This window comes from Raphanus sativus, chromosome 5 (assembly GCF_000801105.2).
Source record: "Raphanus sativus cultivar WK10039 chromosome 5, ASM80110v3, whole genome shotgun sequence".
Lineage (NCBI taxonomy): Eukaryota > Viridiplantae > Streptophyta > Magnoliopsida > Brassicales > Brassicaceae > Raphanus > Raphanus sativus.
This window is the reverse complement of record NC_079515.1, coordinates 39,170,688-39,186,309: the sequence shown is the minus strand read 5'-3', so window position 1 is coordinate 39,186,309 and position 15,622 is coordinate 39,170,688. Positions and strand designations below refer to the sequence as shown.

Here is a 15,622-nt window from a genome sequence, read left to right as displayed (position 1 = left end):
ATGCCACTGAAAATATCACTAAATTAAATAAATATATCTATACTATTAAAAAGGAAACAGTGTTGAAAAATCTACTTATAAAAGTTTGTTGGATATTCATTAACTATTTATTATATTTGGGTCCTACCTTTATTTTCTCTAACTATATAAATACTTTAGATAATTTAAATGGACTCATTTATTATTTTCCATAATATATTATGTAATTACTCTAACAATAAATTCCCATGAATATAGGACATATGACTCTAACTTGTTTAACATAGCCTTAATGTCAACTATTCAACTATGTAACATTGATTTAATTAATTACATGCAATCAATTATTAAGATTTGATCTTATATTTTTATACATGAATTAAATGATTAATCTTATTATAAACAAAGTCAAATGGGTCTATGGTTTATTTATTTTACAAATTCTAACAATGCATATGATAGGTTTTTATTGAATTTTTACAAATGTAAAATATCTAGCGTTTTAAATATCGAGTAATTTAGATTGTTTGGATAAAAATATAGGATAATTCGAATAATTTTTAATATTTGAAAAAATATTAGGAAAATTCATTTTTGTGTAATATGGTTTATAAATAGTATTTTAGGATATTTAGTTATTTAGAAATTAAATAGAATTATTATTTGAAGGTTATAATTTATATTTTAAAAATTCAAATACTCATTTGGTTTTCAGTTTAGTTTCTGTTTTTTCGGTTCTAAAGATATAGGATACGCTCAGTTATTTGTGAAATTTAGTTTAATTTTGTTTTTTTTCATTTTGTACGGTTCGGTTCACCTCGGTAAATGTATTCAAACCTATACATTATCTTATATAAAATTCATTTGAAAGAATTTATTTAATTTTGAAAATAAATCCGCACTTTCTAAGCGCGGATCAGAATCTAGTTATTTAGTTATGTTTACCAATGTATTGTGTATACTTCAAGAATGTATTTTTGTGATTTTGGTAATGTATAGTTAGTATTATTTCATTCTGCTATTTTTTAACATCTTATATATAAAAACAAAAATCACAACTTCAATTCATGTGTGATTTTTTTTTTAAAAATAGACCCTCACTAGAAATCAGTTATCAACTAACTTAACAATATATCATTCATAATATAACCATACTCCTACAAAACTGGATTGGGTAACAAACTAATATTTGGTTTTTATTATTATTTGAGTCCTTATTAAATGTAATCTTATTATTTTAATTCTGAACATTTGATTTTCTTTACCTTATCATCAATCCAAATCAATATCTGCACGGTTGTGCGGATCGAAATCTAGTTTTATTTTATTAATATTGGTTTGAAACCATTGCATTACATCATATAAATACAAGAAAACTAATAGTATATTCCAAATTAAGAATAGCAGAAACAATTTTTAATAACACATTAACAGTACTATAAAGATTTTATTAGAATCTAAGATAAATAACTAAACTTTTTTATATCAGTACTAGCAGGTGGACTTTTTAATCATGTTTTTTTTCTTGGTTCCTCTTTTTAATTGTACTCGGATATATATACAAGATAAGGATTGCACTTGCACTACTAAATTGAATATTTTCATTGATTTAACATGATCACTAGATCTTTAGAGTGTTTCAAAAAGCCAAGAAGACATTAAAAGGGTTTTTGTTTGGACCTGTGAGTCTTTGTACAATGATAAAGATGGAAACAAGAAAAAACGAAATAATTGGAGTCCACCTTAATGTCAAAGTCAAAGGCAGCTTCTGAAACTCGAAAGTCTCAACCTTTGCTTACTTTCAATTACAGGCCTAATCAACAAGTCCACACATGGCTAAAGAGACTCAATAGGTGCACATACATAGTTTTATACAATGGCATTGTTCAACTTCAAGAAGCTAAAGCAACCTCTCGAATGTGATCAAGATCTCTCAAGTGCCTAGTCGAGTTATATTCTATACTATCTAATAACTCTTCAGAATACGTTCGTTGCATCATCTTTCTCTTCTCTTCTCTTGGTGTCACAACGAAACCTTGTTGACCTGATAATAATTCCACAACCTGACATACATTTCAAAAAATACTATAACCGTTCGAACAAGAATCAAAATTGTAAACTAATAACGCAGGGGATAACTTATATCATTGTACCTGGCTCATACGGGGTCGTAGAAGAGAAGACTGCTCGATGCATAAGGAAGCCGTGGAAGTTAATCGGTTAAGTTCATCCCGATCATACTCACCTCCAAGCGATGGATCCACTAATTGCTTTATCTCTTTCTTCTCTAGTAAAGGCCTGGCCTGTGGCCATATAGAAAATGATACATTTACCAAAATGGTAAAAGGAATGTCCAATTGATCGTAAACCGGTTCGGTTAAGAGTCAAATGTCAAACCGGTATGTATACTTACCCATAAGACAAGGCTCTGCTGAGACTCGTCAAGAGCTGCATGGCCGGTTATGAGCTCCAAGAGAAGAACTCCAAAGGAGAAAACATCTGTCTTCTCATCAACTATGCCATGCATGAAATATTCAGGAGCAAAATACCTAATCAAAAACGTTAATGTACGTTTAGAAAACATTCTTAAACAGTTGAACATTGTTAAGCAAATAATAAACAAACGTTACCCGAATGTTCCTTCAAATTTGGAAACGTTGTGGTGCGTCAACTGCTTTGGTAGCCATTTGGCTAAGCCGAAATCGCAAATCTGCGGCTGAAAATCCTCGGTGAGGAGAATGTTGTCGGCTTTAATGTCTCGGTGGATGATTCTTCTTTGACAACCTTCATGAAGATACATTAGTCCATCTGCTGTTCCTAATGCCACCTTGTAACGTCTGCTCCAAGTAAGCTTATCTTTTGAAGGTCCTGCCAATATTAAACAAAAAGATTTTGACCCGTTACTACGGCCAGAGCCGGTTACTGGATGAAACATTCCACTTAACCCGGAATTTTAAGAATTTATTATTATACAGGTAGTATGGCTTTCAAATTGTTTTTTTTTCAATTACTAAATTTAACCTCGTAAATCTCAGGTCCGGTCCTGGATACCGTTTAATCAGTTAAGTTTAAGGGTGGACGTATATACCATGGAGGAGAGTGCCTAGGCTTCCAAGAGGAGATAGTCTGAAAACAAGATACATTCCACTCTCTGTGCAACAACCGATGAACTTGGCTGTGTTTGGGTGATCAACATGAGCTATAATCCCCAGTTCAGACAGAAACTCAGCTGTTTGCTCGTCTGGTGTGCCTTTGGTGAGACGTTTCACAGCGATTAGCTTTCCCTCTGGTAGTATTCCTTGGTAAACCTCTGCGTAACCGCCTCTCCCAATTATGTTTTCTGCAAAACGTGTAGTAACCGTTCTATAATCTCAGTCACAACAGCAACCAAACAATGCCTAAAGTACTAAATTAAAGAGGACTTGACTCGATAAAAAACTTTTAAAATATGTTAACACCCGATTAAAACACAGTTTATCAGTAGTATGTTATGAAGACAAGTTAATACTCGTTACCGGGGTTGAAATAGTCAGTTGCTATTTCGAGGTCATTGATTGAGAAGCTGTGTAGAGATGATTGGAAGTCATAGATATCATGAAGGTTCAGATCATCGACGTTTGGATCTGCGTTTTTATTGCGTTTGGAGATCACTGGGGCGCAGCTTAACGGGGGGAAAGAAGATAAACGTTTCACGGACCTGCGTTTCCAAAGTTTGAAGAACTTCCCCCAATTCGAAGATGCTCTATGATTCTTGCAACCCACGTCTGCGTCTGCGTTTTCAATAGCTTCTTTATTCTGAGGAGGATCTTCTGAGGAAGAGATGGAGCATCGGTTTAAGCATGCTTCTATAGTTCCTCTAGGTGATTCAGGATCTTGCTTCTCTTTTTCTACCTGTAGACATCTCAGATCTGAGAGAGAGAGACAAGACAATCATGAAACGTTTGGATAAACTAGGTTTCTTGATGTACAAGCAATGATATATATTAGGGTTACCGTGAGCTGAAGCAGAATTCATGAGCATAGCATTGGCTCTTTTGTGTTTTGTAGCATGGTTAAGATCGTTTGAATCTTCTTCAGTAGCATAACTTGAATGTTTTGAGTCGTACCTGCAAGAGTAGCAGGAAAGAAGGTTCAGACAAGACTTAACCAAATATGAGAAACATATAAATGATTTGAGTAATTACATTGGAAGAACACAACATAAGGGAGAAGCTATGTTGATTTTGTCTACAACCATGAAACTTTTAAGATTTTATCAGAAACCTCAAAAATTGAAAGACAGAGAGAATCATAGAAAATAAATAAAGGAAGTTTTGAACTTGGTGTTTGTCTCGAGACACCCGAAAGAAAAGGTTTTAGCTTTGTGTTTTAGATTTGATTACTAATTTAATTGCTTCTTTATTGACCAGTGAATATATCTAGTAGTTTTCTTGTTAAGCTATTAATTAGACTCTAATACGACTAAATCCTATATATAGCAATGTTTTTTTGTTTTCTCTTTTTAGGATAAAAGTTCTGAGTGTTTCAAGGGATTTATAGATTGTTTTAAAATCAAACTTGATTAAATCTATTTAAGTATTTTTATCGTTAATTTTTAGTTTACATAGTTGTAGTATTTTGAGCCTGATAATTAAGCTAATCTGCTTTTTCAAGAAATAAATAGATTACTCTGTTTTATAGTTTTCTTTTTGTCAACTTTCTTGTGAATGCCTAATTAGAATAATTTCCGTGTGCTTCAGTATATGGTGCAGAAAGCCTGCATTAAAACCTGTATTACTATTATTGCTTTGCACAAAACTAATTGTTTTTTGTCTACAGTGTACTTTATGTTTTAGTATTATCTGAAGAGCGTGTGTTGCTTTGAAGCAATCTGACATTTAACTAAAGAATTCAGAAATACATTCGATTTTGAAAATTTTGTACCACTTACTGATGAAGTTTTGTAGCTTTTGGTTTGTGGAAACTGTTGTACGCACTTGTGTGTGGTCTGTATATACATACACATCTGCTTGTGACACAAGAAACATTACAAGAAATTTGAAGAAGATCCTCTCATTGAGTAAGAGCATTTATCTTTATGGAGGAAAGTTAAAAGAACTTAAACAACAACAAAAAGCCTTCCTAAATAATCAGTTAACGTACAACTATATATATGCTTAGTTCTATATCTACCTAAGAGAATGTGTTGTGCAACAAATTGATTTGCAGCTTGAATGTAGTGAACTCCATCCCAGTTACCAAATTTGGAACTATCATTACAGCTTTGGCTGTTATTAACTTATTATAGCTATCGTGCCATTTATAATAGAATTTATATTGGATTTTGAAGAAGTTTATATTAATATGTGTAGAATCGCGGTGGAAATTTGACTGCGATTTTCCGCTACCACTAGCAGTTATCTTCCTTGTTTATTCAAATTACAATCAGAGGGGTCCAAACATTTGTCAAAGTCAATTGTGTTCGTTGTTTACGATTTATAAAGGCTTCATCAGGACCAAATGAAAAGTGTATTTTGTAAAAGCATCACTTGCTTGACACACAAAAACTAATGGTCTATAAATTTCCATGTGTGTTCTAGTAGTCGTGGAACCCGATTCTTCTGGAGTTTTATCGTCTATTTGCGTATCTTTTACTTAAGCGGCCAAGTAGCCTTTAAAAAAATTAGAAGATGCTTTTAAAAAAAAAATATCACTTTATAAGGAAACATCCAAAAAAATTATGAGAACGAATCTTTATTATGGGCATATATAAAAGAGATTATGGATAACAGCTGAAACTTTTAACAAAAAAAAAAAGTTATCTGTGACATCCAGTGATATGAAAACGATATAAAGAAATCTCCAATAAGTTGTTGAACAATAAAACACAACACACAAAAGCTGTCCGAAATACTACGCAAACATAGTTAGCTAACTCTTCTCGTTATGTGATGTTTTGGAAAATTTGAAACATAGTTAACTCTTCGCACCGGTACCGATAGGGATGTTTGATACGAAAATAATTACACCAGACAAATTTCATAGAAATTATAAAACAAACCAACAATGAAAAACTCATTTAAAAACGAAGCGAAATATTTGAATATGCGTTACAAATACAGAAAAAGATGTCACGTTTATTAATTGAACGCAGCTTATATTGCCACGTGGAACTCAACGCTGACTCCATTGCTTACGTCACTCTCACCATCTCTTCCCGGCTCTCCTTTTTTGACGTTATAACTTATAATAATAAACTTTCTTCTCCGAGAGGCAAAAGAAACAACACAACAAAATCATGAGAAGATCTGATCACCAGACGCCGGCGTTTCCCGGCGTGTTGCCGATCGTTTTCTTGCTTATATTATCAGCGACGGAGCTTGTGGCGGGTCAAGGCCAGCCTGATCCGACAGATGAGAGGTATAACTACGGTAACTTAAGTCCAGCCATGGCAGTGATCGTCGTGATCCTCATCGCCGCTCTCCTCTTCATGGGCTTCTTCTCCATCTACTTCCGCCACTGCTCCGGCGCACCCGACGCCGCCGGCGTTTCGCCGGCTAGTGGCGGAAGAACCGTCACCGCGGCGGCGCGTGGGCTAGACGTTTCCGTGGTGGAGACGTTTCCCACGTTTGTCTACTCGGAGGTGAAGACGCAGAAGTTCGGGAAAGGTGAGCTGGAGTGTGCGATTTGTCTGAACGAGTTCGAAGACGACGAAACGCTGCGTTTGCTGCCTAAATGCGATCACGTGTTTCACCCTCACTGCATCGGGGCATGGCTTGAGGCTCACGTGACTTGTCCTGTTTGCAGAGCGAATCTCGCCGAGCAAGTAGCTGTCGAACCGGATCTTGAGTTGCAGGAGGTGGTGGTGAATCCCGAACTGGTGGTTGCTGCTCCTGTACCGGAACAACCGGTTACGAGTGAAGTCGATTCCAGGAGATTACCAGGAGTGCCGGTGGATGTGAAACGAGTCAGGTTCTCCAGATCGCATACGACGGGACATTCGGTGGTTCAACCGGGAGAATGTACCGAGCGGTTTACTCTTCGGTTACCGGAAGATGTGAGGAAGAGGATGATGGAGAATTGGAAACTAAACCGGTCGGATAGTCTTACTAGGGGAGGGAGTTCAAGAAGAGGCAAACCGATTGATCGGTCAAGGGCTCGGTCTGATCGTTGGTTGTTCCGTAAAACGCCGTCGTTTCTCTGGAGGAGTCGAGATGATGGTTCGATTAGGCTAGGTGGTACCGGTAGCGTTAGAGGCAATGCGGTAACGAATTTAACCGGTGATTCGGTACGGTCAGACCGGTGGGCTTTTCTTAGAAACGGGTCTTTTCTGTGGAGGAACACTTCGGTGCATGTGCCAAGAGGAGGAGTCAATAAGGACGGCGAAGGAACTTCGGTTAAATCGACCGGTACAGGGGGATCGACCAGCGGTTCGGTGAGGTTACCAGTTTAGCTGACTTTTCTTTTAGCCGTAGCTACTTTTTATCATCTTTTTTATTTTTATTTTTTTTGTTTTGTATGGGATTGTTGATAAAACACGCAATACATTTTCTTAATTTTTATTGTTAATTTTTGTATTCTTAAATTCTGTAACGTACATATAAATCAAAGTCAAATCCAGAAAATAGTGCTGTTCTCTAAAATAAAATGAGGTGCGGTATGGTGCAGGTAGATTTCTGAGTTCTTGAAATATAACAAGGTTTTATTCGACGACAGAGAATATCGGCAATATGTAAAGATAGAATAAATAAGCGTATAGAATATAGTTTGTCTGTTTTGTGCAGAAAATATTATTTGAGGATAATGATCATTTCCAGGAAAAATGATACACTATTTACAAATAATTCCACCGAGTTTTTGATATGTATGTACATTATTGACCGCCTCTCGTCACCGATCAAATCAGGGAGGAGTTAAGTATCATTTGTCAATTTTAATCTAGAAGGACATAATATAATATTTGTAACCAATTCGCACAACTATATTTCACATGTAACCTATGAGCAACATATGCATCTTTCTTTCATCTTAATCATCATCGTCTTATTGGATCATACTTAAACACGCAAATATCTGGGTGCCAGCAAATCCGGAAGATCCCAAAATAAGAATCACCATCTACTGGGCTTTGGGTTTGCAAAGTTAAGACCCAATAAGCATATGTTCTTCCACTGGGAGTTTAGAGTGGTAGGAAGAACAACCAAAAAAGCCGCAAATCATCCCGACCCTTGTTATTGTTACTAATTATGTTCAACTTTTCTTGGGTTGGGCCATACTGATGCTTTGTATAACGAAAAGCTAAGTTTGGAAAGAAAAGAACAAGTACAAGCTCCTGGCTAGATGTGGCACTAACACTTTTTTTTGTGATGTGGCACTGACGCATTTACCTGAATTGAAATAAGAATGATCATCATCGGATAATTTCTCAGAAATTCACTAAAAATTCACTAAATCTTTGAAAAATAAGAGAGCAAAAATAGAAAAAAGAATATTGTTTCTTAGCAGAGAAATGTTCACCAAATTAAATACATAACTAAAATATTTTAAATATTAATATAGTGAAGTGTAGATATTCATTTAGAGAAACGGATAAATAAACAATCAAAACTTTATTAGTTTTATGTAGTTCTATAATTTATATACACGATAATTGACATTTTAGTTTATAGACACGGATTAAGTTTGTTTGGTTTAGTTCAGTTTGCTATGTATAGAGTGCAAGTTAAATGCAATTCGACCGTTTAGCAGCTTTTTGCATTTTTTTTAAGAATTGCAGTTTTGTTGACATGTTCGGAATGCTTTAGTCAATGTCTTGTCAAGGATTGGACAAACACTAGAACTTTGTGCACCACTCTTCGAATTATTGTCCATTTATTTCCTGTTCTTTTAGGCTATACATAAAAATTTTAAAAGTAAAGTTGCAAAAATACTGGTAAAAGAAAAGTGCAGAGAATATTTGAAGTGTAAGTAAACCGGTCATGAGACACATTGGGTAAACAGGCAAATAATATAACCTGAAAAAAAGTAAAAGTTGAAATTTTCTAACAAATTAAAAATACACGTTAGTAAGATTGCTCTGATCAGCTAAATAGATTGCTGGTCTCTTCGCTTCAGTATTGCATCGAAATAATTTACAAACCAGCTCCTAACAAACATCTTATGATTTGTATTATTGTGAATAAAGTAAATCAAGTTACTGAGGTTGTTAGAGAATGAGGGGGACAAAAGTGAAAGCCTATGATAGACTAGAACAGATATGGGTAATATTAAAACCATGGAGCTCATGTGTATAAGTTATTGATTGTTAAATAAACAGTAAAAACATGAGTGTGTGTGTGGACAAAATCAATGTAGGTTGGAATCTGAATTCCTTCTTTTTCGGACAAAATCAGATGTTTTCAGTCTGCTTCATGTCTTAATAGCAAACCCAATAAAGCATTTTCATCTCACTTCTCTTTTCTATCAGATGTTTTCAGTCTGCTTCATGTCTTAATAGCAAACCCAAGAAAGCATTTTCATCTCACTTCTCTTTTCTTGATCCTTGGGATTGACTCTCTTTTTCCCTTATGGGTTTGACCTAGTAAAATATTGCAGTTTGCTTTTGGGGAATTTTAGTTAAAGCTCGATGAAACACGAGGCTTTGATTTGTGTGTTTCTACAGAGTTTGTTTTTGTTTATAGGCTCCATTGGTAACACTGAAATGAAAATAAAATTAAAATACTTTGCACTGATAGAGTTTGATTTAATAAGTAAAATATTTTGCTGGGGTGATTTTAAGAGTTTTAAATTAATCATATTCACATGAGCTGAAATACATGTGCAAATTCACAAGGAAAACAGACTGCCTCTCCACCTTTTGATTCTTTTAGGTTTTTAATTTTAGTTTCTCTTAGGTTTTCTTCCTTTCTCTATGGGTTTGTGCTTCTCTGCCTCTCCGCCTTTTGATTCTTCTCCTGTCATGGTGATAGATCGATTGTAGACGATTTTATTCAGATATCCTCATAGATGGTGGTTGGTGTGATTGGTGTGATGAACATGTCGGCTTGAGATCCAGATGAGATTGATCGATGTTCTCCGGTAGAGGATCTTCCAAGCGACGAAGGTGGCGCCGGTTTCGAGTTCAGGTTGGTGCGGCGGCGTGTGTGTCAGTGAACCGCGAAGATTAGGATTTCACATCTTTGGACTGTGGAATGGGCTTTGAGTCCAGATTGTAATTTTTTCATGTTTGGTTTGGCCCAGTAGAATCTGGACTTTGATGTAATTCGGATGGGCTTGGCCCTTTTATATAATATTACTCGAAAGAAAAAAAAAAACAGATTGAAACCAGAAACACAAAAAAATCATGTAAACCACACATGATCAGCTATAACTAACTGTTTTAGAATAATCTTCATACCAATAAAAATCTAATTTAAGCATACGTGCAGTTTACAAAAAAGTAATACATATATATATATATAGAGAGAGAGAGAATTCTGTCATTTCACATATTACCAATCAAAATCATATTTATTTTAGAAAAATCTGGTTTTGATCGAGACAAGTAAATTTACGAAAACATAGTCAGAGCTATATAACAACTATTTCCAGCACCTAACTTTCATGCTTTTGCTCGTTGCCAACCAATTTTATGGCTTTAACTTTTTGGGTTGACGGGATGAGATACCTCTACTGGTTAGAGCTATGGGGACCAATTGTCATGTTCCCGGGTTCGACGCCAGTCGGAGGCGAACTGTCTCTTCCATGTCACCATTAGTGGTACTGGGCTTCGGTCCAGATTAATACCTTCCCGGGTGAAGTGGACTGCTGCCTGACCGGGCTCAGAGAATGACTCGTTAAACGGGAATCCTGGATTATCAAAAAAAAAAAAAAACTCTTTTGGGTTGATAATATAGAATATGAATTTAGTCAAAAAAATAGAATATGAATTGTCCGATAAATTTTCTCCTGTAAAATTGTTAATGAATCATCTACATTTTTTTGAATGAATCATCTGCATTGCAGCTACTTTCTTTTTTTCTTTTTTTTTTTTGCTAAAGGATTTTCATGCAGCTACTTTCTTATGAATGTACTCGGTAAAATACCGAACCAATCTTTGACAAAAAAATACTGAGTCAATATAAGATATGAAAACAACAAGAACCACAAAAATCACAACATTATCATCAACAAGAACGGGTCATTCGATGATTGTCATTTGGCCTTGCAACCAAGGGTACATATGTATATTGCACATATATGTACATGGATATAAATTCAAAAGTTGATCGCATTTGTCCCCAACCAAAAACTACAAGCCTTTCTTTAATAATATAATATAGACACATCGATAGATACCATAGAGATGTCCTAAAACTTATGTGCTTACAAGTTTGTGACCCAATTTTGGATATAAAGTTCAAACACTCCATGTGTGGACATCCTTACAATACATCTTCGCTTACTGAGTGCCTCTCTCACGGATTCTTTTATCTTACCATATATGTTAGTTGTTAATCTATTATCAACTAATAATGTGAGTTAGTGGTGTATTAAGAATTAAAATAAAAAGGCATACACTTATCATTCAGTTTTATGCATGTGTTAGAAACGTGTGGATCCATCACCTTCGACAAAAAACCTCCCAAGATATTAATCCTATTGTCTACTTTTTGGTATTTTCGCATTTTAATTTCATAATCTATTAGACGTTCAGATTCTTCAAAATATAAATATCTTTAGTCTTTGTCGTCATTATAAATGACCGGTGTTTCTTATGTGATGTCGAATTTCAGAGATATATATATTGTCTTGTGGAATGTGGAGTAATCAATTAATTAACAAAAAAGTTAACAATATATCATGATTTTATTTTAACTGTAAGAAAAGAAACTTTTAAAATTGAGGCGAAATTTTTTATTTTTAATTTCGCTAAGAGACGATATAATGTTGAATACATGTGTTTCATGTCTGCAAATCGATAGTTTCATTTCTTTATACGAACGTAAAATTGATAAGTATCATTTCGATACTTACTTCAGAGAGATAATTTCCAAAACGAGGTCAAAGGTGTTGACACATTTGCTTTATATAATGTGTTTTGAGATTTCGACTACTAACAAACTTCGTCTACATTCTCATAAGTCTCTTCCCGTTCGTCATTTCAAACCTAACACGTGATACATAATTATATATACACGTAGTACAAAAAAAACATACGTAAATCCGCAGTTAAAATTTGAGCCATAAAGATCCCCCAACACTGGGATATTCCGTCACTTTATTAGCAGCTAGTTAACCTATAACTATTTTTTAGCTAAACCTATAAGGCTATAACTATGTAATACATGCCACGACCGATGACACATTTAGTTTCGGGATATTTTAAAGGGAGAATTACCAATTGTGACTCAAAACTTGGAGTCAAACCCAAAAGAGTACCCCAACTTGGGTCAAAGGCAAAAGTAACTTAAAAGGCTATTGAAATTACAACTATCTCCTTGTGAACAAACAAAAAAACGGATTTTTTTTTACGTTTCTACCCCTCGCAAGTCGTCTGTAAACAGACGACTTGAAAATAAGTCGTCCAGACGACTTTAAGTTAAGTCGTCTGGACAGTTATTCTTAAACATAATTTAAAAATTTTGTAAAAAATATTTTGATAAGTGAAAAATTGGAATTATGTAATTAACATATGTCTTAAGAGATATAAATTAATATATAACAAATTTCAATTGTTTTCAGCCCAGATGAGTGAAAGTAGTGAGTCATGATATTCTTTAGTTTATGTTTCATCAACATATGTTGTAGTATTGTATGTGTTCTTAGGGTTAGATTTTGGAAAGCATTAAAACCGTTTTTTGAAAATTTTTAAAATTACCTAGGCGTGTTCGTTTCTGTGTATAGTAAACACTATTGAAGTATAATTTGATTTTATAACGTGGTTAGTAAGTTAATTTAGTCATTTAGTTTAGGGGTTCATTTTAGGGTATTGGACGACTTAATATTTAGTCTTCTGTTCCCAGACGACTAATATTAGGTCGTCTGATGTACATTATCAGCCAGAATAAGTCGTCTAAACCGACCAAACCTTAAAGTTTACCAATGTACTTTTAAAGCTAACCGGATTATTTACCCAATATATAGGTGATTTTTTTTTTTTTTTTTCATTTTCCGCGAACAGAAACCCTAACAGTTCTCTCTCACCGGCGATATCAAAGGCGATTCGAATTCCCACTATTTCCGAACAACCATCGTTCTCAACGTCGGCTATCTATCTCACTTCATTCTCACCGTTGTCGCCGCAGCTTCTTCTAACCCTAGCGCCGCCGATTCCTCTAAACCCTAGCGCCCCGCTTCCACTATTCCGAACAAACCGTCGCCCTCGCCACCGTGCTCACCAACGTTCTCACCGCCGCTTACTCTAAACACTAGCTAGCACCGCCGTTTCTTCTAAACCCTAGCGCCGCCGCTTCTTCTAAACCCTAGCGCCGCCGCTTCTTCTCTGTAAACCGTAGCGCCGTTTCTCTGTAAACCCTAACGCCGGTAAGTCATCAAACTCGTGGAAAAGATGAACATAAAACGTTGTCTCTTTCAATTTACTCATTCTCACCGTTTCACGTTTATTTTTTCAGATCTATAACCACAATGACGAGTACTCGAACTCCTTCTGCGACTAATCAGGTCCGCTTGAAATTTTTCTACTGGAAGACTTGTAAGTAAGTCGTCTGGAAAGTCTTCAACCTGGACGACTTAGTACGTCCATTTGGAAGACTTTCCAGACGACTTAAATATAAGTCGTCAACTAAGTCGTCCAGTTGGACGACTTTCTAGACGACTTATATTTAAGTCGTCTACTAAGTCGTCTGGAGTAACAATTAAGGCGTGATTGATTTAGCTTGTGTTCTGACTTCTATTGTTGTCTTTGATTATTTTGCAGACAAAAAGGATGGATATTCCAGAACTCCCCCGTAGGTTATACACATAGGGGAAGAGCCAGAACCCCACAATAGCATTTCGTATCATACGGATAACACGAAGTTGCATACTGCTCTTAGGGAAGCTCTCACTGATGCTGAATTGAAGAGCTCAAGGAGTCGAGATTGGGAGTTTTCATCAAGTTCAAGGAGCAGGGATTTGGTTGGGCTTCAAGGCTGGTTCACCACTTGCTCGGTTTAAAGCTGGACATTAAGAAGAAGTACGAGATGTGGTGTCTCGTTGGTCCAGAACCTGCGAGGTTTTCACTGTTAGAGTTTGAAAACATCACTGGTCTAAACTGCGACTACATCGAGGACCTTGAGACACCAGAGATGTGAAGTTACCCCCACAGATGGTTTCTTTCTGGGAGATGATGGGAGTTCATCGGGAAGCTGGGCCAAGTACTGATCAGATAATAGCAGCACTGAAGAGATGCGGGGATTGGTCCAGGGAAGATCGCAAGCGACTCGGCGTACCTTTCCATCTTCACTGGATTCATTGAAGGGAAAAAGTTCTCAAGCGCTACACGAGCTACTCTCGCAAGGCTAGTGATGGATTTAGAAAGGTTTGAGAATTATCCATGGGGGAGAGTCGCGTTTAAGGTGCTGATGGACTCTTTGTGGAACAAAGATATTACTGGCTGTTACACCGTGGATGGCTTTATACAAGTTCTTCAGGTCTGGGCGTACGAAGCTATTCCGGGATTGGGTGCTAGTATTGGTCTACCCAGAGCAAAACAGTCCGTCTCCACCGATTCTGGCTTACGACGGCAGCAGAGGCCGCAGATTCATGAAAGCTGCTATCTTGAGTCAGGTACCTTTCCATCTTCACTTAATTAAGTCGTCCGGAAGGTCTCCAGCTGGACGACTTAGTAGACGACTTATATAAGTCGTCTGGAAGGTCTTCCAGCTGGACGACTTAGTAGACGACTTATTATAAGTCGTCTGGAAGGTCTTCCAGCTGGACGACTTAGTAGACGACTTATTATAAGTCGTCTGGAAGGTCTTCCAGCTGGACGACTTAGTTAGACGACTTTATTATAAGTCGTCTGGAAGGTCTCTTCCAGCTGGACGACTTAGTAGACGACTTATTATAAGTCGTCTGGAAGGTCGTCCAGCTGGACGACTTAGTTAGACGACTTATAATAAGTCGTCTGGAAGGTCGTCCAGCTGGACGACTTAGTTGACGACTTATTAATATAAGTCGTCTATTTAGTATTTTGTTTCAAATATCTAACTCGATTCTTCTTCTATTTACTGCAGACCCGCGTGATCAACTTTGTTGAGAAAGACATTAGTGAAATGTGGCCAAATGGGACTCTGAGGTTGATGACGTGCCCGCGGAGAACATCATTAAAGTGATGTATGACGGAGACCGTGGAAGTGGACCATGGATTGCTGGGAAGTCACTGGTACAAAACCCAGTTTGTGACTCCATCGAAAAGAGCCAAAGAGATGGTTGTGGAGGAGGTGGAGGAAGACAATCAGAGACCTCGGAAGAAAGCTCGTAAAGAGGCTCCTAAAGAGGCTCCTAAAGAGGCTAGAGAAGAGGCTCCTACAGAGGCTACAGAAGAGGCTACAGAAGAGGCTAGAGAAGAGGCTAGTTGGGTGACCAGAGAGGAGTTAGAAAACATGTTCAAGGACTTAGGTGACATGATGAAAGAGGGTTTAAGAAGTGCATCAGGGAGATTAGGAAGATCTCCGATAGA

The 15,622-nt window shown here is 36.4% G+C and overlaps 2 protein-coding genes across 2 annotated transcripts; one reads left to right on the top strand and one right to left on the bottom strand.

Moving 5' to 3' along the window:
• Positions 1-1,633: 1,633 nt before the first annotated feature.
• LOC108860206 (receptor-like cytosolic serine/threonine-protein kinase RBK2) lies at positions 1,634-4,463 on the bottom strand. The gene is made up of 8 exons (XM_018634108.2): positions 4,164-4,463; positions 3,973-4,085; positions 3,495-3,887; positions 3,068-3,319; positions 2,610-2,847; positions 2,393-2,528; positions 2,133-2,282; positions 1,634-2,042 (listed from the first exon to the last, which is right to left on the bottom strand). Exons 1-8 carry the CDS (start codon positions 4,214-4,216, stop codon positions 1,872-1,874), a joined length of 1,506 nt encoding a protein of 501 aa, XP_018489610.1. The 5' UTR covers positions 4,217-4,463; the 3' UTR covers positions 1,634-1,871.
• Positions 4,464-6,181: 1,718 nt separating this feature from the next.
• LOC108856616 (E3 ubiquitin-protein ligase ATL6) lies at positions 6,182-7,520 on the top strand. The gene has a single exon (XM_018630463.2). It carries the CDS (start codon positions 6,257-6,259, stop codon positions 7,409-7,411), a length of 1,155 nt encoding a protein of 384 aa, XP_018485965.1. The 5' UTR covers positions 6,182-6,256; the 3' UTR covers positions 7,412-7,520.
• Positions 7,521-15,622: the final 8,102 nt, after the last annotated feature.

Bases quoted from the DNA above. Each gene is read 5' to 3' on its own strand.
- LOC108860206 (XM_018634108.2), bottom strand. From the start codon at position 4,216: ATGGTTGTAGACAAAATCAACATAGCTTCTCCCTTATGTTGTGTTCTT. The intron at 2,848-3,067 runs GTATATACGTCC...TAATATTGGCAG, and splicing joins CCTAGGCACTCTCCTCCATG to GACCTTCAAAAGATAAGCTT. The intron at 2,283-2,392 runs GTAAGTATACAT...ATATGGCCACAG, and splicing joins AGCAGAGCCTTGTCTTATGG to GCCAGGCCTTTACTAGAGAA.
- LOC108856616 (XM_018630463.2), top strand. From the start codon at position 6,257: ATGAGAAGATCTGATCACCAGACGCCGGCGTTTCCCGGCGTGTTGCCG.